We start from the raw sequence: 21,248 nt of genomic DNA, 5'->3' as shown, positions 1-21,248 counted from the left end.
CCTCACAGACCATGGGCTCATCTCTTACCCAGCATCTCCTAAGAGCAGGGACTAGCCAACAGCAAAGATTCCATCCTGCCACATAAGGAACAGGTGTGCACACAGAGGAAGGACTTAAAGCTAGGGCAAGGAAGACATTTTAACACAAAATGTAAACAAAAGCACATGACACAAGTCACACTGCCGAAAAACACCCCCGAACGTTCCAGCAGGAAAATCTTCATGCATGACCATGAAAATGTTTTTAAACAGCAAAGGGGTTTAACAAATAAACCAAATAAACTCCAGAATTTTGGGGTACATCTTTGGTTTACAGCCTTTATTTACATTTCTTTGCAGACTTTTACACATAAAATGTACAAATTTTACAGTGGTCCTGAATTATGAATCTGGAATTTAAAGAAATATAGGGTGCTCAAAGCTTCCGGACATAGGGAATTCATAATATCCATTTGGGTCAGAACATTTATGAACTGTTTCTCTATGTTCCCATGTAGCGTTTGAAAAAGAAATGACCATCTGGTTGCAAAAAGACCTGAATCTGACACAATGTGGTTAAAATCTGACTGAAGAATGAATGTATGAAGACTTATTTAGGAATTGGATTGATATTAGCTACTGTATAACAATAGCTGATTATTATTCCAGATAAAAATTATGCCATTAAAAGGCACTATTTGCTTTACCTACGTCACGGCAGGACAAAGGCGAGTGAGGATCCAAATGCAGTTTTTAGAGTTTTAATCGGCCAACACACAAAACAGAAAAACAGTCAGGCAACACAAGGCAGAACGAACAGGCAATGGGCAGAACGAACAGGCAATGGGCAGAACGAACAGGCAATGGGCAGAACGAACAGGCAATGGGCAGAACGAACAGGCAATGGGCAGAACGAACAGGCAATGGGCAGAACGAACAGGCAATGGGCAGAACGAACAGGCAATGGGCAGAACGAACAGGCAATGGGCAGAACGAACAGGCAATGGGCAGAACGAACAGGCAATGGGCAGAACGAACAGGCAATGGGCAGAACGAACAGAAACACACAACATACCAACACCAACAACAACTAACACCAAAGAAGTGAACAAACAGAGTAGATATAGCAAACAGGAACCAATCACAAAGCGGAGACAATCAGAGACTAAGACAACACAACCGGGGAAAGGATTGAGAGCAATTAGTGTCCATGGTGACAAATGAGAGGGCGGAGCAAACAATTAACAGCAGGGCAAAACAGCAGACAGAAACAGGGCAAAAACACAGACAGACTCATTACAACCTAACACTTTGAAATGCTGTAGTTCTAGAAGAACTTTAAGGCTTGGGACACTGTAAGTGATTAACTGACCCTGAGTGCTTTTCTGCAATGGGCAGATTTGTTTGTGTTTTATAGACCTGTTTTCACAGCTACAGGTTTAGCCTACATTTTTATAATATCCCACAAACTTTGTGCGTGTGTGCGTGCGTGTGTTAGGGTTAACATCTCAGAGCATTGTCTGGTCTTAATCTGGGATTGTTTTTCAATGAGGAGGTGTGGCACACTTCAGAATGACATACTGTATGTTACTTGGGTGGAAAAATTCAGATTTTTATAGACTAATATAACATACTAATAAAATACCTTTTTCATTTTCCACCCATCCCCTGAGATCCTGTATGTGAACTTAAGGAGCCACCATCTGAACTCTGAACACCATCTGAAAAGTGTGGTTCAAACATGATTAATATAGAAGCTATTTATCCTGTTATACACAAGGTTGCACAATCTCTCTCTCTCTCTCACTATTTCTCTCTCACTATTTCTCTCTCTCTCTCTCTCTCTCTCTCTCTCTCTCTCTCACTATTTCTCTCTCTCACTCACAAACGCGCACACACACTGACTAGTTAAAGTACTTTCTGTTTTGAACTGAGATGAGAAGTTGCCAGATGCAGACAAAGTTCACCCGCTTGTGTTAGACTGAATTATATGGACTGTACAAGTGCTGGTAACTGAATTGGATGGTGATGTGCTTGGCATTGGAATTGCTTGGCATTAGGGGCTCAGAATGCAGTTTTGTTTAAAAATTATGTGAAACATAACCAGTAAAATATATGCTGCACTTAAGCTTTTAATACCTCAGGGGTATTTGAAGGATTGTTCTCTTAGTTTCCTGTAAAAATGATTTACATATCAGCTAGAAATGATGTAAACTGGCATAAAAACAAATGGAATACAGCTTCCTGATGGCTATCAGAAGGTCTGGTGAATGTTAGAAGAAACCAGATTTTACAGGTAATGTGGCTGCATTATTATAATTACAAAAAATGAGTCATTATTCAACCTTTTATCAACCATTCCTAGAAGTGCTCTCACTAGCAGAATCCAAACACAAGAGTTAAATGTTTTCTGTCATAACATTTGATAAGATAAACTGTTCCAATATGCAAATGTAGGTCATACGAAACAAATTTACATGGGAAGACACATCTAGGGTTGGGGAATTTCTAATTTGTATATTCATAGGATCTATTTTGGTAAAAGTAGACATATGGTCTCGTTGTTGCAGCTCGCTATATTGTTAAATATATGTCACAAAACAGTTGCAGTAGTGGTATTTTGCACTTTGACCAGTTTACACACTTATTAAATCTCGTGAAAGTATGCAATCATGAAACATTTCCGGAATATTAATAGTGGTTTTAAAGGACACAATGATTTTTAAGTAGTAAAACTAGAATTGGGTCAGCAATGACACCAGGAATCTGACAATGTATAAATCTGATTATCTGATTATGTACAGTATACTTGCAAAGTATTGTGTTTCTGCATGGTTAATGGTTAATCTTAAGGCTGCTGCTTTTTTGTTCAGACACAACAATGTTTCCTCTGTGCTCACTTTCCTACCCTTTGGACAGAGAGTAAATGAAGTGAACAGTGAACAAATTCAACAGAAGAGGATGGATAAGCAAACTACAGGCTTGCTCCTCTATAGATGGGAACCAGAATCAGAATGTGTCCAGAATCATATTTATCCATTTGGACTGATATGGCCAGGTAAATGTGCCAATGTATCTTTGAAAGTTTTTGAATTTTTTTAAAAATTGTATTTGACAAAGCCTTTTTGTATCTGGTCTTAATTAGCAGAATAATTGGACAAATCTGATTGGATGAACTGAGAGCATTCCTGTTCTGGGTCAATATTGACCGGAGACATGACAGGATACATTGCAGATAATGATGATAGATTGCATGGATCTGATCCTCAGGACTGGCCCAGGCAACCCGATCACAGACATTACACACGTGGGTGGTACACAATTTTAGAACGATAGTGTTCGGTTTAATAGTTTAAAGCCAAACAAAGAGTTATCTAATCGATTTAAAAGGCTATATTGAAAACAGTTTCTTTTTACTATGCATATAGATAGAGTATATATAGTATAGTAAAAATAGTCTGGACAAAGTACTAGTACTAGTCTTGTTGTAAAGTGTGCTTAACTAAGGAAGTAATGTACACTATGAACACTATCAACAAGCAGGGATTTTTGTAGCAATTTTTCTGTCTACTTTATTGGCAGAAATGATTTATTGTTTTGCTTTGTTGCTGTTTCCAATTGATCTCACAAGCACGATCTGTTTCAAACCCTTGAGCAGATTCAAATCGGGGATTCAATGAGGAAAAAATGGTAATTTTCTCCATAAGACTGTCTCATGCCAAGACTGAGAATACTGTGTGGGTGGATAAGGATATTTTGGAACAAAGGCCATTTAGAGGCCATTTTTAAACCTTAATGGGAGATTCTTTTTCATGAAGGTTGTTGTCATATTTACAGAGAATGATATTTACAGTCAATGATTGACACCCTTTGTGAGAAATTATTTAAACAATGCACTCAGTGTTACAGATTTTCCATTTGAAATGGAGAAACCAATGTTCCTTTTCTCTATCAGAAAAATTTTCACCTGAAGAACAGTATTTTGGCTCAGATTCTAAACAAATCTGGCCCTACCCTGGGTGGAAGGGATGTTGTTACCGTCAATCACAACCATTGCCATTCATTGGTTACTGTATGCTCATATATGTGTATATGTGTATGTTTCTTTCAAGTGATGCAACAAAAAAATCTATACAGCAGACACTACTCTCCAACCTGACAGATGTGTGATGTCTATAAAACCAGTGGTGAGTCAGCCAAAGGTTTTTATTAATGTCAGCATCAGTTGCATCAATAGGATCAATAGGAATCGGTTGGACAAATAGAAACAACTCTTTCCTGCCCCAGGAGCCTTCATTTAAGTAAGACTCTGATCAAATTTATATGATGGCTGATACAACTCCTTAATACAGAAATAGTGTTCTGAAACATGCTACTGACTTAATTTTCAGATAAATTTGTACCTGATTAGAGGCCAAAAGAAACTGTTTGTTGCCCAGGATTGCACAGATAGATCATAGTGACATCTAGAGTAACAGAAAAGCACATACAGCACCAATCCAGCTGAGCACGCAGGAATCAGTGTTCCTCAATAGTGAGCACCAACACAGGATTTTTTTTTTTTTTTTTACAGATTGCTTCTTAGAATTTTCTTATGCTTTAACAAAATTGTATCGTTGTCAGTATATTAATGCTATATGTATTAGAAGAAGAAAATATCAGTAAAAAAATGTATGTATTATGTTGTTGGCTTAACACTTGATATTTGATCAGTCTATCTTATTCCCCTGCTTTTCAATGCTCATACATTCTATCTATACATAATTTACTAATACTTAGTTGTTTCACATATCAGTACATGGATCTGTTATATCTCTTCTCTTCACTAATTCTGCTTACTCACTTTTTATGTTTTGAGAATGTCAAATTAATTGAACCATGCTGTCCCAAAATAAAAATCCTGTTAAACATCATGAAAATTATGAAATTATAAACATATGTACATTATTTGGTCTAAAATATTTTGACACTAATAATGTGAAATATATTACTTTGACAATTTTATAGCTATGATGAAACAATATATTAAAAATGTCAATGCATGTATAAGATTTTGGGGTGTCGTCTTTTTTTATGCTGTCCACAACCTTCAATTAATTAAGTCATGTTATTTCTTTCCAGCACTCCTATTGCAAGTATTGACTTTTCATCATTCCAGAAAATTAAGTGAAACTGTTCAAATTTATCTTATGTCTCAATATATCAAAATTCATCCAGCAACAATGATGATTATGAAGATTTTATGTAGTTTATGTTCAAGTTTGTCATGGTGTCATATGAAGATGTGGTAGCTCAGTGATTAAGGTGTTGGACTACTGATCAGAAGGTCATGGGTTTGAATCCCAGGTCCACCAAATCTGCCACTGATGGGCTCCCTAAGCAAGGAACTTGTTGCTCAGTTGTTTGGGGTAAATAAACAGTCAAGTGACAAACGACAAAGTTTGTAATAACACTGTGTCCCCACTCTCTGTTGTTAATAGGACTGAGAAATTTCTTGTTTATTAAGAAATGTTAAGAATTTTTGTCCACCACATAGACAGAAGATCTCTGTGAATCATCTACGTGCATGTGCATGTAGCTATATATAGATAAATATTTGTATGATTCATTTCATTTATTAAGAAGCTTATGTTCTCGATAAGCGTAATAAAGTCTTCCTTAAACATTTTTGTACAGAAACCTAATATCAAGACACTCGATACCAGCACACTTCATTCCTTCCACCACTAACCCTTTCCATTTCGCCATTTTAATGTTTGAGCCTCGCGAAGTGCCGTAGCTGCTTGCCTTGCTCCACGTCGGCATCTGCGCAGTTTATTCATCTTACCTGCGAAATGAGAAGCGACGTAACAGAGCCACTGGTACTGTAAGCTGGATGCAGACCAAGACAAAACTATAATAACAAATAAAAAACTCGGCTTAGTTACACCTTCTGTTGGCAGTTATGTTCAAGAAACTGAAGCAGAAAATTAATGAAGAACAGTCACCACAGAGGAACGTCCTGTCACCACAACAGGCCCAGGTCAGTAGTGAGCTAAGCTAGTAGTGTGTGAGTAGTGAGCTAAGCTAGAAGTTAGTTAGATAGTTAGTCAGCTAAGCTAGGAGTGAGTTAGTAGTGAGCTAGGCTAGTAGTTAGTTAGTAGTGAGCTAAGCTAGTAGTTAGTTAGTAGTGAGCTAAGCTAAGCTAGTAGTTAGTTAGTAGTGAGCTAAGCTAGTAGTTAGTTAGTCAGCTAAGCTAGAGTGAGTTAGTAGTCAGCTAAGTTAGAGTAAGTTAGTAGTGAGCTAAGCTAGGAGTGAGTTAGTAGTGAGCTAAGCTAGAAGTTAGTTAGATAGTTAGTCAGCTAAGCTAGGAGTGAGTTAGTAGTGAGCTAGGCTAGTAGTTAGTTAGTAGTGAGCTAAGCTAGTAGTTAGTTAGTCAGCTAAGCTAGAGTGAGTTAGTAGTCAGCTAAGTTAGAGTAAGTTAGTAGTCAGCTAAGCTAGGAGTGAGTTAGTAGTGAGCTAAGCTAGAAGTTAGTTAGATAGTTAGTCAGCTAAGCTAGGAGTGAGTTAGTAGTGAGCTAGGCTAGTAGTTAGTTAGTAGTGAGCTAAGCTAGTAGTTAGTTAGTAGTGAGCTAAGCTAGTAAGTTAGTCAGCTAAGCTAGAGTGAGTTAGTAGTCAGCTAAGTTAGAGTAAGTTAGTAGTCAGCTAAGCTAGGAGTGAGTTAGTAGTGAGCTAAGCTATGTTTATACTGTTAGCTGGTATAAAAGTAACTATCCTGTCATGTGTCACAACACAGCACTTTTTTAAGATTATATTTAGCAATGCTGAGTCTTGTCAGTTACAGAAACACGTTTGTTTGTTTGTCATATGTATTATATTAGCAGTGTCAGGTTTACTAGCGACGCTGTGTTTTGAACTGAAGCTTGTTATATGACATTTAAAGGAACTAATCGTGCTTTGTTGAGTCTATCGTGTGTATCTGCACTTTTTAAAGGTGTTTTAAAGTGTGTTGTCACAGCAGAGCTATTATTCAGACAGGTTCCGGATTTTAACGCTAGGCTGCTTGACTATGAACTTATCCAGTTCGAGAGCAGGACTGTGTTAAAACAGCCAATCAATCCTCTGTACACACATTTCTACTTCCTTATAACACACCTATTTTAATGTCAGTTCGGTTTGTGTTCACGTTAAAAGAAAACCAGGCTAACAACCTAATGACAGACTGATGAAGGCTAGATAAACTGCTTCTAATGACAGCTGTTATGGTGCAACATGATCTAATTTGGACATATTATATATACATATGTATAATAATAAAATATATAATGTAACTATAATAATATATACAGATTTCCTAAATTGTAATCTATATACAGTGTGTAATGGCTGTTTTGATACTGATGTGACATATTTTGACAAATGCTATCTGACATTGACAATCTGTGCACATAGTTATTCAGAAATTTGAATCAGTCCTGACATTCACTGGGAGAGAAAAGCACATGTATGGTGTTTGTAGACCTACTGATAAGTTCACCTGGTCTGAATCAACGTGACATACTTTTGGTTTTGTTTGCTATTTAAGTTTTGTTTTTTTAAATACTGAAAACACAGTTGCTCTTGCAAGGCGAGGTTAGAGATTAGCCTAAATATAAACATTTACAGTTTTGGTAAAGTACATGCATGTTTTCTTAAAAGATTTTTATGTACATCTTATACAGTTAGTGCAACGTCCTAGAGATTATAGCAGATCGACGCACATGCGGTGTCATTATGATACAGTCATTATGAATCCTGTTCTTCAAGTTATTTGATGTTTACTCAATATGAAAACCCTTGGAGTTTACTTTAAAAAGCAAGGTCCAAAGACTCATTTGAATGACTCCTTATATCCATTTTTATAATGAGTATAAATCTAATTCACTGTTTCAGGTTGCTTTCAGTCCCAGTACCGATACACTCTCATTTGTATATACGTCATGTTTGGCATTATATATTCAGATTGTATGATTGTCCCTACCTAGGTGAGTTCAAGTGAGAAGCATGGTAAAACACCATTAATGCACCAGGATGCTCCTTCCTCCTCACGTGACCGAGAGGTAACGAATTGCAGATCTGTTTGACTTATTTTCTTTAAAAATCATTCAAGATTTAATAATAATTGCACTTGAAATTTCAGAGACAATTTTCTCATTCCACATTATAAACACCTGCGAAAAGTTTGCTTAAATGTTCATGCAGGTTTACCCTCCTCCAGGCTGTAGTACTAGCCCAATCTTGTCACTCCTGTGACTCTTTGCTCTCAAAACCTAGTACGTTTTGCTCTGTTTTATTCAAACCTACAGCCTGATCTATAAAATGTTTTTTGTTTTTCTGTAAAATGTTTAAAATCTATAAAATGTTTTTTTTTTTTTGCTATGAATTTTCCGTTGCACACAGTGTGTGCACTTCTCTCTGTGGCCTTAACTATTTTGCTATTTGTTCAAGACTCTTTATCAAGAATATCGGTAACAACAGTGATGTGCCTGTGTTCAACAGATATTAGAATTTTATTTTTTTTATCTTGGTCATAACATGCTAGCCTATAGACTAAAAAATTTTAAATTGTATGATGCTGAAGACAAGTTCTGATATTATTGTGTAATTTTTTTGTTTTTGTCATGTGGTGAGAGTGATGATGAGGTGGAACCTAATGCTCTGTTAGGTGGGGTCATATTCCAGCAGACATCTAAAAGAAATCACATCTAATATCAAAATGCTGAAAAGTCTGAAATCTTACCTCAGCCAACAGCATTTGCCATAAAAATATAAACACTCTATTTGTGTAACTGTATATAAAGGGTGTATTGGTATCCTGAGTTCTCAGTTATACTGCATTTTCTTAGCTTTCTGGGGTTTTTTCTTCTGAAGGTTCCCATAAAAATTCATTATCATGTCAAATCGGCATTTTTTTATCGTCTCAGCAGGTTTACTTTTTTGATGTCTCTCTGATTTCTTAGACTGAATATGCATACAGATTTTTAACATTGAGCTTGTGCAGTATTGATTTTTGCCTGATTACAGTTTAGCATTTAAAATAACTACAATAAACAATTTAATCATCAAGTCAGTAATCTAAAAAAAAGACCAACATATTTAAGGAGAATTCACCAGGAAAAAGGTCAGAAATACACAGTGATAAAAGAGAATAAAAGATAAATGATGTGCATTTATTCATTCACAAATTCATTAGCACACTATTTGCATGTAGAGTTGCCTTTTAAATATGGGAAAGGCTAGGCCAATTATTTTCTATGCTGAATTAAGTTTTGTTTGAGAAAAGAAAATACACACACACACATTTATATGATCAGCTTTTATTTACATATATTGATATTTAGATTTATATGTGTTAAACAATATAGAACATGTCACATTGTGTTGCAGACCACTCAATTGTTTTGTAATTAAGAGTATTTGGACAGAACATTTTAAAGCAAATACCACTTAATATTTGTTTGCATTTCCCTTGCGGTAACCGCATTAAGCCAGGGACCCAATGGCATCACCAAACTGTTGAATTATTCGTTTGAGTTGTTTTTCCAGGCTTCTGGTTCAGCTGTTGTTTGTTTTGGAACGGTTTCTTTCTTCAGTCTCTTCATCAAGAGGCCATTCTAAAACCTTCCACTTTTTTTCCCTGAAGAAGTGATCATCGTCTTGCTGAATGATAAAATTCTTTCCAGTTAGATTGGATGCATTTTCTTTAACTTGGCAAACAAAATCTTTCTGTAGACTTCTGAATAAATTCTGCTGCTAGCATCATGAGTTGATACAGTACTAGCATTGTTAATATGTAAGCCCAAGCCTTGGCACTACCTGAACCGTGCTTGGCCAGTGAGATTATATGTTTTAGAACATGGTCCGATACTTTCATTCTCCACATATTTTCCATCACTTTTGTAATATGGCTCATTTGTGTATTTCCACACAATACTGTTGAGTGGTTTCCATCTTGTGATATACCATAATTATTTCTGCTCTAAGTCTCCGCTGTCCTGTAGAGGTTGTTATTGAGTTGAGTTTTTCTTCACAGGTCACACGATGTTTTGTCAACAGCTATTCTTGTTTTCATTGGCCGACCTGTTGGTTGTTCTTGTTGTTTAACACATCAAAATGTAAATATCAGGAATTAAAAGCTGAAATTCTGATCTTTCATCACACATTCAATGTATAGCAAAAACAAACAAGACAAAACTGGTCCAATACTTTCACGACCTGTACAAAGGTTTTAGGCCCATGAGAAAAATACTGTGACGTGAGGTTGCTTGTAAATATATGAATTTTAATTGTTTCTCTGTCAAATATGTACATACAAACTGTGTAAAAAGAAAATAAATATATTTATATAAACCTAAGCAATATTTAGTGTGATCACCTTTTGCTTAATTATTTTTAAGGAACTTACTGTAAGCAAGTATTTTGCTCCAAACATTGGAGAACTAACCACATTTTTCCTAAGAATTTAGGCAGTTGTTCCTGTTTTTTCATGGCTCTTTCATGGCTGTTGTAAGGGCACTGTGGGAGCCATACTATCGCTTTCTGGAATCTTTGTTGTACATACACATACACACAAGAGACAGACTGAGAGAGGGAGAGAAAGAGACAAACCACTCAGCCATAACATTAAAAATGTCTATGACCAAGGCATGGACTCCACAAGACCTCTGTATGTGGTGGCAAGATGTTAGCAGGAGATCCTTTAAGTCCTTTAAGTTGAGAGGTGAGGCCTCCATGAAACAGACTTGTTTTTCCAGAACATCCCACAAAGGCTTAATCAGATTGTCATCTGCAGAATTTGGAGACCATGCCTTTGCCTTACTATGCATGTTCCTGAGCAATTTCTGCAGTGTGGGCACATTATTCTGCTGAAAGAACCACTACCATTAGGGAATACCATTGCAACGAAGAGGAGTATTTTTTCAAATTAACAAAAGAATGTCGGGACCCAAAAATTTCAAGCAGAACTTTGTCCATCACACAGTTTTTCCTGAGATAAGAGATACACACACACCACTGGGTCTCGCACATGATGTAAAAGAAAATGTCTTTTATCAGACCAGGCCTTCTTCTTTCATTGCTTTGTGGTCTTTTCTGATGCAGCCTATTGTTGGAGCTTACAGTAATGGACTGAGGTCAGCATGGGTACTCTGACTGATCTACAGCTATGCAGACCCTTAAACATCAGGCTTTGATGCACGGTGTGTTCTGGCAACTTTCTGGATTAGCCAGCAATTTTTTCAGGGATTTGAGCTACAGTAGCTCTTTTCCGGGTGTGTACCACATGGGCAAGCCTTGGGTACCTGTGACCGTCTCATTGGTTCACCAGTTGTCCTTACCACTTTGGCTAGGTACTAATAAATGCATAATGTCAACACCCCACAAGACTCGCTGTTTTGTTGAAGCTTAGCCATCTATCCATCACAATTTGTCCCTTTTTGAAGTCACTCAGATCCTAATTGTCCCGCTGCCAACCTTTCTCCTTCAACAACTGAATGTTCTCTTGCTGCCTATTATATATCCCACCCTTTGATTGTTGCCACAATGACAAGAAAATCTATGTTATTAAATTCTATGTCTATGTTTTTTTTAATGTTATGGCTATTGGGTGTATAGAGGAATGAGCGAGTTTAATAGAGGTAACAGTGCAGCAGGATTTCAGAAGAGATGACATTTTGATGAATTTATGGAAAAACAAGGCAGCGGTCCAAACACTTGCAGATTCAAATATTGCTTGGCTTATCTGAGCTTTTTACTGGTAAGAAAGATTTCACTTTTAGTGCAATTCTAATTGATGATTTGTACTAATGTATTCTGAGGTTATCTGAAGTTATCTGGTAATATAATCAGAGTAAATGTGATGTTATTCTTGTTTAATATGTAGGTACTATAAAATCATTATATTGCACAAGGATTGATCATAATACAAGCTAAACAGAAAAACATTTTCCAGTTGGATTATGTGAATGAGACATCAAACATTGTAAACATTGAGAAGATGTGGGTTTCACCGTTTCGTTTTTTCTCTCTCTTATTTCTTCTGTCCTTATTTCTCATCTTCATGCTTTTACTCACGGTGATGTTTTGTCATGGCTCTGTGTCTCCCATGCCCCACTTCACTGCCTGCCCCAATCATTAATTCACTGTCTGATTTATTTATCTTTTGTGTGTGGGGGTGGTCAGCTGCTGGCTGGGATGATAGCAGAGCCTGCTTTTCTCTCTGAATATACTATCTTTGCTCTGGACCATTCAAATCGACCCAAAGCAGCCCAGGTACCTAGTGCGGTGAGTTCATCCTCACACATCGCCTCCTCTTGCCCACCCAACAACCCCAACTAAACCCCAGTAAACCTGCTGCTTCTACCTGCCTCACCCTCTCAATGCAATGTCTTTGAAGCCTTGACCTAAAGTTACTTCGTCATCAACTGCTTGCAGCCTTCTGTCATTTTCCTCCCATTTCCTTTTCTCTTGCATAACTCAGGCATTTCACCCTTAATTCTTGCATCTAAATCCTTGTAGTGGTGTTTTTATGAACTGACAGTTGCTTGTGTTCTCTTTCCACTTATATTATCCTTCCTAAATTGTTTGTGTTCGATATCTCGGGGAACGGCAGATCCTTTTATGCTGTTTTTTTTTTCACCCCCAAGTATAGTGCCTACACATATTTTCTATAGTAATGAGGAACTGAATATTTGTAACTGGCCGTTCTCCCATAAGAAACTTTTTGTCTGAGAGCTTCTTCAGTTGCCAGTCAATGTCCTAGAGGAACTTGAAATAAATAATACATTTGTTATTGTCCTACTTAAGGAGACTCTTTTGACTGATCAGCAGTTTTACTTGTTCATGCCAGAACAAATGCTAGGTATAGAAGTAGCTATAAAAATAAATCCACCTTAATTAGGCTGCATATAACTATTGTTTCCAGAGTTTTGAAATGTTTTCAAAGCTTTATTAATATATGCACCACGGTATGATCTGCACAACATTAACATCCAAGCAATACTGAACTTCTGTGTGAAGTCTTTTGCTCCTTATTTTATATTCATTCTCAAATATAATTGTCATCCATGACTGTGTAAAAATACAGCACCATTTTAGGAACTAATTAAATGCTCTATTTAGGCAAACTGTTGATTTGGTCAAGCAAATCTGGCAACCCTGGTCATCAACACATGTCAGTTTTACATCTAACAATTTTACTAATTTGGCCAAATATCAGCTCGGCATTGCTTTTTTCTGCCACATCAATGCCATCCATGCAGTATACTAGTACTGACATAAGAGTCTTTCTTATTAAACCATACTGCTGTGTCATTTCCTGTTTAGTCCTGGGGTATTTGAGTGCTTTGTGGATGACTTTTCCACCATTTTATAGCTGTTAGTTATCAGTCCCAGGCATATTATTCCTGACAGTTGTACATTTGGGTTCTGACCATTAAACTGAAGCCATGGCACATAGAAAACACATGTGGTGTCGATTAAACAGATGGTTTGGTGTGAATTTGGGGTCAGATGTGATTACACTTCCATAACACACCTGGAATATCGCATCTGGGCAATGGACAGTCCATTTAATTTTAGTCTTATTTATATTCCTATGATGGCCATCAGTCGAAGACCTTGGTGAGAATACACGGTTTAATCCTGTTTTCATTGCATATTTAAAGAAATGGATTTGTGCATTTTTCCGTAACACAAAATGGATCAAAATGTCAAATTTAATAGCGTCCCTCTAAATATCAGCAATCATCATCCTCTGGCTTTAGTTTTTACTGAATTCTTGATCAGGCGCCCTTTTATAGTACACAAACAGTTATTTGTCTTTGGATTTATGCAGTTTGTAAATTTAGTCTGTGACATCGCTGTAATGCATCTCAGGTTGTTTTAGGGACCGCTTTCGGGAGCTTCAGGTACATGCCTGCTTTGGATCTGTTTGAGGGACATAATATGAAATTATCATTCTAATGATATTTGGAAGCTTTTTTTAACTTCTATGAAAGAATGTTGGTGTAATATGTACTTTGAACAACATTTAAGCCAGACATGTACTGTAAATGTCAGCCTTTGCTGTGGGAACAGGGGAGTCTCAAGAGTGAATATACTTTCTCATTAAATATGTGCTGAGAGTTGTGTTCTTGTCCATGCCTACTTCAAATCTGAGATCTCTCATGAGTACTGTTTTAAAATGTTCTTATTTATTTACACAAAACCTTTGGGGATAACATGTTTTACACAGTATGTATTAAATGTGCGGGAGGAACAGTGTCCTGTCCTCACAGAGGGTTTTTTCCCCCAGGCTTGAGATTGCTTTGTGAAATAACTTGTCTAGGTTAAATATACTGTTATAGAGTGGAATGAGGTGAAGGATTTCACACACTAGCGAGCACTGATTTGCATAATAAATCTGACTCGACCCCTTCAAGGGTCATTTGCAATGAAGAGAGGAGTGTGAGGGGGGTTTTTTTGTTTGTTTTCTCTCCCCCCACCCTCCCCCAGCTCAACCTTTGCAAGTCTTCTGACTCAGTCTAATTGGGGCAGCTTTGTGACACTGTTGTTACCCCATGACATCTAACTGGTGTATTGTCTTTAATGCAGTGCTCACTTTCTTGGCACTCAGACTGCATGTGGGAGTAGCCAGAGGCCCTTGCATTGCTCATTGCAATACTAATATTGCATCTCGAGTAATCAGGGTGCATCAAGCTGGATTAAAAGTATACTAACCGAACCTAGTCGTAAAACCTTCGTTTCCACTGATTTCGATTTCTTCATTTGCGTCCTGTTCAGAACATCACTAAAGGAGCAGTTAATACTCCCAGTGGAAGTGTGAATGGAGATGGAGCCGTCTCTCCCTTGGTAAGTAGCACAACTATTTCTTCAACATAGAAGCCATATAAAGTGTTTAAAGCAGTAATAGATACCATAGAAAAAAAAGATACAATAATACGTATTTTACATCTATGTTATGAAGTAATAGCGATTTCCTTTATTTGTTGAAGACCTTTTAATTGTTTGATTATATACAAATGTACAAGCTCTCTCACTGCCTCCTCTATCTCATTCAGAGAGAGGAGTCACAGTCTCTGGCACAGAAGCTGCAGCAGAGGGTGTCCTCAGTTGAATCTCTCTTCCGGGTTTCGGGACGAGCCGAGGGGCTTTTCCGCTCTGGCTCCAGGGACAGCCTGGTCCGTAGCGCTTCACGGGAATCTCTCACGCCTCTGGGGGAGAATGAGACCCCAGGAGTCCCCGCCTTCGACCCTCCATCTGACATTGAGAGCGAAGCTGAAGATGCTCCTGGAAACGAAGAGGTTCTGTCCAAAGAACAGCTCATATATCGACTGCATAAGGTGGAAAAGAGCCTTGCAAATTATAGAGGGAAATACTCTGAGGTACTGTGATTGTAAAATAGCTGAGGTGTTAATTATTAAGCGTTATATCAAGGCCGTTTGTTGCCGTTGTATTTATATGCGTGGTGTTCAATTGTTCTTATTACAAATGCTATAGATGCCACAGCTGCCACTATCATTTTAACTGACTATCCTTTTTATTGTACCAGAAAGTATTACAGTGAGATTTCTTATTGTGTCTCTTCTGTCCACCAGCTGGTAACAGCCTACAGAACCGTACAGAGGGATAAAGAGAAAACACATGTAATTCTTACAAATTTTGTCTGCCTTGTGAAATATAATGAACTTTAAACATGCACATCTCACATTAAGAACACAAAATGATTACAAAATATATTAAACTCTAGAATCTGACTTTGATTACCATTTGGTCTATACAATTTTGTGTCTTGTTAATCTTAAAAGCTGTTTATCTTCTTTCTGACACAGGCTATTCTCACTCAGAGTCAAGACAAAGCCCTACGAAGAATAGGGGAACTCAGAGAAGTATGATCACGCACTAACTCGCTGTCATTTTCCTCCTACAATTCTTTTATCTTTAGCTGAATAGAAGCACAAGGCTGGATTTTGTTCTTGCTAATCTTTATGTCTTTCATGACTCCGTGATGAAGGTCATGTGTCTTTGTGGTTATTATAAAGTTAGTTGCAGCAAATCTGCCGATGCCACTTAAACGTTGATTGTGTGTGTGTGTGTCTCAGGAGCTGCAAATGGATCAGCAGGCCAAAAAGCACCTTCAGGAAGAGTTTGATGCAGCTCTAGAGGAAAAAGACCAGATGATTACCGTCTTGCAGACTCAAGTATGTGTTTGTGCATATGTCCGTGCTAGCGTGAGAATGCTATACTGGCACACACTGACACTGAACTCCTTTTTTTTTTTTTTTTTTTTGGAACTAGGTTGCACTTATGAAGAAACGGCTGCATGGTTGCCCTGAGGCTTTGGTTTCATCTGAGGCAGGTGACACTCCGACAGATGAGTCTATAGAGATGACATCTGACCCTCAAAGCACAACCCAAGTGGAGGGTATGCAAGTAAACCAATGTAGGTGCAATACACAGTGCTACCGCTGTAATTTATGCTGAGTTGTACTACCTTGTTTAAGCTGATCTTGTTATTTAGTGCACTCTGTGGCTACCAATACTGTGCTTTATATTTATTTTATTCTCAAACAGTATGGTACTTTGTGCATGCCTTATGCTTGTATGAATTTTATGCTGTTCTGTGCATCATCCCCATATATACAGGGCATGCATATGATGTATGTGATTGAGAATACAACAAACATTTACTTGTACATACTTAAAGCCCAGACAGACTAAACGACTAAAGAAGTGTGTGGATGTGCAGCAGGGGGCAGTAGTGAACCAGGGAACACTGCTGACTTGGAGGTTTTGCAGAAGCGAGTGCGGAGGCAGGAGACACTGCTGCAGCGCTGCAAGGAGCTGATTAACACCAACAAAGAGCGCAGTGCTCAGCTCAGCAGTGAGAATGATGCCCTGCAGCAGCAGCTGCAGGAGAGACTGCAAGAACTGGAAAAGATAAAGGTCTGTATTTATTTATCCGGTGTTCTAATGGAACTGTACAGCAGCAAAAGTTATGAAATTAAGAGCTTAAACAGAGTGCAAAAAAAAGCACTTGACTACAAAAATCCATCCTGAATCACTTGCACTCCAATAATTAATAAACGGTGGGTAACAACATTCTGTGGCTGCCAGAATATTTTTGTTCAAGCCTCTTAGTCTAGTTTTACCCTGGGTCCATAAAGCATAGCCAGAGGGACCATTATTTGAACAATTATTGTTAATAATAATAATAATAATAAAAAAAGAAATAATAATAATATATAAAATTATTATTATGATTATTATTATTATGTCTGTAAATAATGTCATCTTGAGTCCAATGACCATCATTATAAAAATATATTTGATAATTTAGAGATAAATTATAAAAAAATTTAAATCCGTAATATTACTTTATTGGTATTACTCTACTAATAATATATATATTTTATTGATTAAGGTGGTCTATGATTAAAGCGTACTTAATGGGGCCGCAGCCGTCACAGAAAAAAAAAGTTAATTAAGGGCTTAAACGTAACCTCTGCTATAATTTAAAAAGTCAGCATTTCTCTATAAAGCGTCGAAAGTGCATTACATCAGCATTACATCATGCCGTATAAATGCCATTCTGTATTGTTTGGAACATTGAATTTGAGAAACATCACCTCATTCTCTCTGCCACATTGTTAGCAGTGCCAGTTTTGTATCAGTGCCTATATTTCCTGCATTGCTTCATAATTGGCACCCTAGCAGATGTCATAACTATAAACTTGAAGCACCACATACGTCAGAAATCGAAAGACTGGGAAATGTTCGAGGGGGAGTGTAGGGGTGTTAGTGTGGCTAGTGTTTTTAGGTACTGTATCTGACTAAATACTCCAATTGGTTTGAATATATCAAAATATATTGATATTTCTGTTTATATTACATATAATATAATTATACTATAAATATATATACTGTGAATTTGTGACGTAAAAGTCATGCTTGTAACATATAAATTATGGTATAGCTCATTGCCACATGCTGGGTACATAAATGAAAGATGCCAAGCTTATCTCCAGTGCATTCAAATAAACTCCTCTATGTTGAATTCTTTTTAATATTAATTACCCTTCTCGCACTTGCCTTCTGTTTTAACTGAGCTCAATAGCATTTTTTGGTCATCACATCTGGTAGGTGTTTTGTTTGGATTCCTGGGTCACTGAGAACATTTGAGAATGTGCTGCTCATTAAAAAGATGTGAATATTTGCCAAAATGGGATGTTAATACCACTTATTTTTATATGTAGGTGAACTAGATCATTAATACAGGCGATAGTTTTATTTATTTGACACTCACATTCTTTCTCACTGAAGTTGAAATTTTAACTAAATTCAGGCATTAAAAAAATGTACTTTAACTTGAATTCAGGCATTAAAAAAACAGTCCTCGGAGTACTTAGTTATCATTTCATTTTCTCAGGACCTTCACACCAGTGAGAAGACCAAGCTGATAACACAGCTGAGGGATGCCAAGAATCTCATCGAGCAGCTGGAGCAAGACAAGGTAAGAGTAACAGTCGGGTGTTTTCAGACAGATTGAGGCCTCGTGTAGGCTCATCAGTGCATCTGTCAGACAGCTGTTCACATGAGCAATGTGACTGGGAAAACACGCCACACACACCAGGCCTTATATACAGTACATGGAACTTTAAAATGATTTTCTTTTTGATTATGAAGTTAGGAAAGGAAAATCTTTTCTGCTCTCAGTACTTCTCCGTGTGATCTGAAGTAATGTGAAATTTTTTCACATTGCTTTAAAGGTTGCCACTCAGTCCTTGGCTGAGCATTAGACCTCTTTTCTGAAGGACAGCGATAATTGTGTGGGATTGGCATGCTTGTTTTCAGATCAACATGTCAGAAAGGATACGAGTTTCAGATTGTGATGAATGGAATACCACAGAGTCATTCTTGTTGTGCATATCTGTGGTCAGCACATTGTTTTCACTGCAATGATCTGTCTTATATGCTGTCAGGAGTATTTTACTTTGCTCTACACACTGTGATCATTACCTTCACATTAAAAAGGATTTTAAACAGTGTAGAAATTCTGAAGTGAATCACTTTTTCTAAAAAAATAAATAAATAAAAAAAATCACACCCCTCTCACTTGATGAGAACGCTGTTTAATATCGATTCAGAGTAAAAATGGATAAAAGCACATGCAAATGCTCATTGAAGCCTGACCAAAGCCATTGTTGCTGTTGTTTCTTTTGAATTTTCTAGGGCATGGTTATTGCAGAGACCAAGCGGCAGATGCATGAGACTCTGGAGATGAAGGAGGAGGAGATTGCACAGTTGCGTACCAGGATCCAGCAGGTAGTGGCTCAGAAAGAGGAACAACAGGAGCAGCGAGAGAAAGCAGAGAAAGCAGGTGTGAGAGCTTGAAACGCTTTTTCTCTCCCGCTCTCTCTTGCCATCTTTTTAGTGAGAGTATTGTAATTGCTTACAATATATGGTCTTCACATAGCATTCGAGGAGTTGGAACGTGCCCTGGCCATGGCTCAGAGAGCAGAAGAAGCTCGGCTTCAGCTGCAGGCGAGCATGGAGGAGCAGGTGAAACAGGTGGAGCAGGCTAGTGAGGAGGAGAGGCGAAATCTACAACAGGAGCTCACCAGGGTCAAACAGGAGGTCATAACCATCATGAAGGTGCTAAAAATATGCTCCTGTTTCTAGACCACTATTTACCTCTCTGATGCTTGAAAAATGCTGGTGTAATGATGGTAAACTTGTACAAATGTGTGTGTGTGTATATGTGTATATATATATATATATGTGTGTGTGTGTGTGTGTGTGTTTTATCAATTTACAAAATGCGATGCAAGAGAAAAGAATTAATATCTAAATCAAATCAATATTTGGTGTGCCTACAAACACACTTGCACAAACAGGGATTTTAGGACCAGAATCAGGTGTATGATTAACCATTTATACCAAGCACGTGCTAATGATTCTACATAGAAGTTGAAACGCCGTCATTAACTGAAACATAAACAGCTGTGCAGGAGGCTTAAATCTACTAACGGTGCATGCAGGCAAAGGGTGGGCACACCAAAATTCTCTTGTGTCCTTTCCATTTTGTTAATTGATAAAAAGAAATTATTAACATTTATCGAAAGCATTCTTACTTTACAATTTTTACACCTGCATAAAACTTCGCTTGCTATGATATATAGCGTTATGATATAGCGTTATTCTTTGAAAATAACGAGGTGAAAAGGTGTTGCATTTGTCAGAAGTTGCTGGAAATAAAAAAAAATAAAAATACAGCTATGGAAATATTTTTTATATGTTTATATTATATAAAGGGCTATTGGCTATTTTCACCCAGATTTAGTTAGATGAACTTAGAGAATTAACTGAAATGAAAGCTTAAACTGAATATTTCATTGATCAGAGAATTTCTTACATTATGAATAAACAAATCCATATTTTGTATAAATAACATGCTCAGATAAATGAAATCTGACTTCCCAAATGGATGGAAGATTATACTCACAATCCACTTTTTTCCCTTTGGAACACCTGTACACATGCACGTTCATGAGGTTAGCTGATCTTTAGATTCCTCTGGGATCAATGAAGTATCAATCCATTCATCCATCCATGTCGATGCAGTAGCATATATGCATTACATATAATGTTCAATGTTTACATCAAACATCGAAATGTGAAAAAACTGAACTCAAGATTTAGAGAATATTGGGAAAACATCATCTGGACCTTTTCCAGTTTTTAACTTTTTTTTTTTCCTTTTTTTTTTTTAGAAGTCTACAGAAGACAGGATTGCGGAAATGGAGCAGAAGCACTTGGAAGATCTGGCTAACAAGGACAAGCAAATGAGTATTCAGATAAACGAGGCAGTGGTATGTCCAGTGTATTATTTGTACTCACTTTAAATACTTTATTCCATTTATAATATAATAGTATAGACATGAAGTGTGTGATGAATTGTTGTTTGTTGTTCAGGAACATTGTCGTAAGGAGCTGTTGAAAGCAGCACAGGAGAAGGAGCAGCAGGCCTCTTTGGCTGTAGAGGAAGCAGAGCTACAGAAGTCAGCTGTGCAGGCTGAAGGAGAAGCCAAATCTAGGGAGCTGCAACTAGAGCTGGAAAGTACAAGAACTGTGAGTTTATCTAATCATGAACCATTTGGATTCTACTAAATATATTGTGAAATATATTATATTAAAGATATATGAATATATTAAATATAATCATGAGTCAGTGGATTCTACTAAATATATTG

The 21,248-nt window shown here is 37.3% G+C and overlaps 1 protein-coding gene and 1 long non-coding RNA gene across 8 annotated transcripts in view; both read left to right on the top strand.

The window, feature by feature from the left end:
- The first annotated feature begins 1,211 nt into the window (after positions 1 to 1,211).
- On the top strand, positions 1,212 to 5,030 carry LOC113655268. 3 transcript variants are annotated; one of them, XR_003443666.2, is made up of 5 exons: positions 1,212 to 1,334; positions 2,899 to 3,037; positions 3,125 to 3,286; positions 4,092 to 4,280; positions 4,371 to 5,030. It is a non-coding gene; the product is annotated as an uncharacterized LOC113655268 (long non-coding RNA). The 3 variants fall into 3 exon arrangements; XR_003443669.2 differs by having other exon boundaries at positions 3,128 to 3,286; positions 4,092 to 5,030; XR_003443665.2 differs by having other exon boundaries at positions 4,092 to 5,030.
- Positions 5,031 to 5,755: 725 nt separating this feature from the next.
- Positions 5,756 to 21,248, top strand: part of golga4 (golgin A4) — a 28,225-nt gene continuing 12,732 nt past the window's right edge. Inside the window, exons 1-15 of one of the 5 annotated variants that reach the window (XM_047812141.1) lie at positions 5,756 to 6,001; positions 7,983 to 8,057; positions 12,178 to 12,279; positions 14,779 to 14,847; positions 15,057 to 15,380; positions 15,594 to 15,641; positions 15,828 to 15,884; positions 16,098 to 16,196; positions 16,294 to 16,438; positions 16,748 to 16,941; positions 18,425 to 18,508; positions 19,228 to 19,375; positions 19,472 to 19,650; positions 20,769 to 20,867; positions 20,971 to 21,126. In XM_047812141.1, the coding sequence (XP_047668097.1) occupies positions 5,924 to 6,001; positions 7,983 to 8,057; positions 12,178 to 12,279; positions 14,779 to 14,847; positions 15,057 to 15,380; positions 15,594 to 15,641; positions 15,828 to 15,884; positions 16,098 to 16,196; positions 16,294 to 16,438; positions 16,748 to 16,941; positions 18,425 to 18,508; positions 19,228 to 19,375; positions 19,472 to 19,650; positions 20,769 to 20,867; positions 20,971 to 21,126 (1,857 nt within the window). In that variant the 5' untranslated portion in view covers positions 5,756 to 5,923. Of the gene's footprint in view, positions 6,002 to 7,982; positions 8,058 to 12,177; positions 12,280 to 14,778; positions 14,848 to 15,056; positions 15,381 to 15,593; positions 15,642 to 15,827; positions 15,885 to 16,097; positions 16,197 to 16,293; positions 16,439 to 16,729; positions 16,942 to 18,424; positions 18,509 to 19,227; positions 19,376 to 19,471; positions 19,651 to 20,768; positions 20,868 to 20,970; positions 21,127 to 21,248 lie in introns of all 5 variants that reach the window. The other 4 variants (XM_047812139.1, XM_047812140.1, XM_027165691.2 and 1 more) reach the window with 4 other exon arrangements.

Source organism: Tachysurus fulvidraco, chromosome 4, assembly GCF_022655615.1.
Source record: "Tachysurus fulvidraco isolate hzauxx_2018 chromosome 4, HZAU_PFXX_2.0, whole genome shotgun sequence".
Taxonomy (NCBI): domain Eukaryota; kingdom Metazoa; phylum Chordata; class Actinopteri; order Siluriformes; family Bagridae; genus Tachysurus; species Tachysurus fulvidraco.
This window is presented reverse-complemented; position numbering and strand designations above follow the sequence as displayed.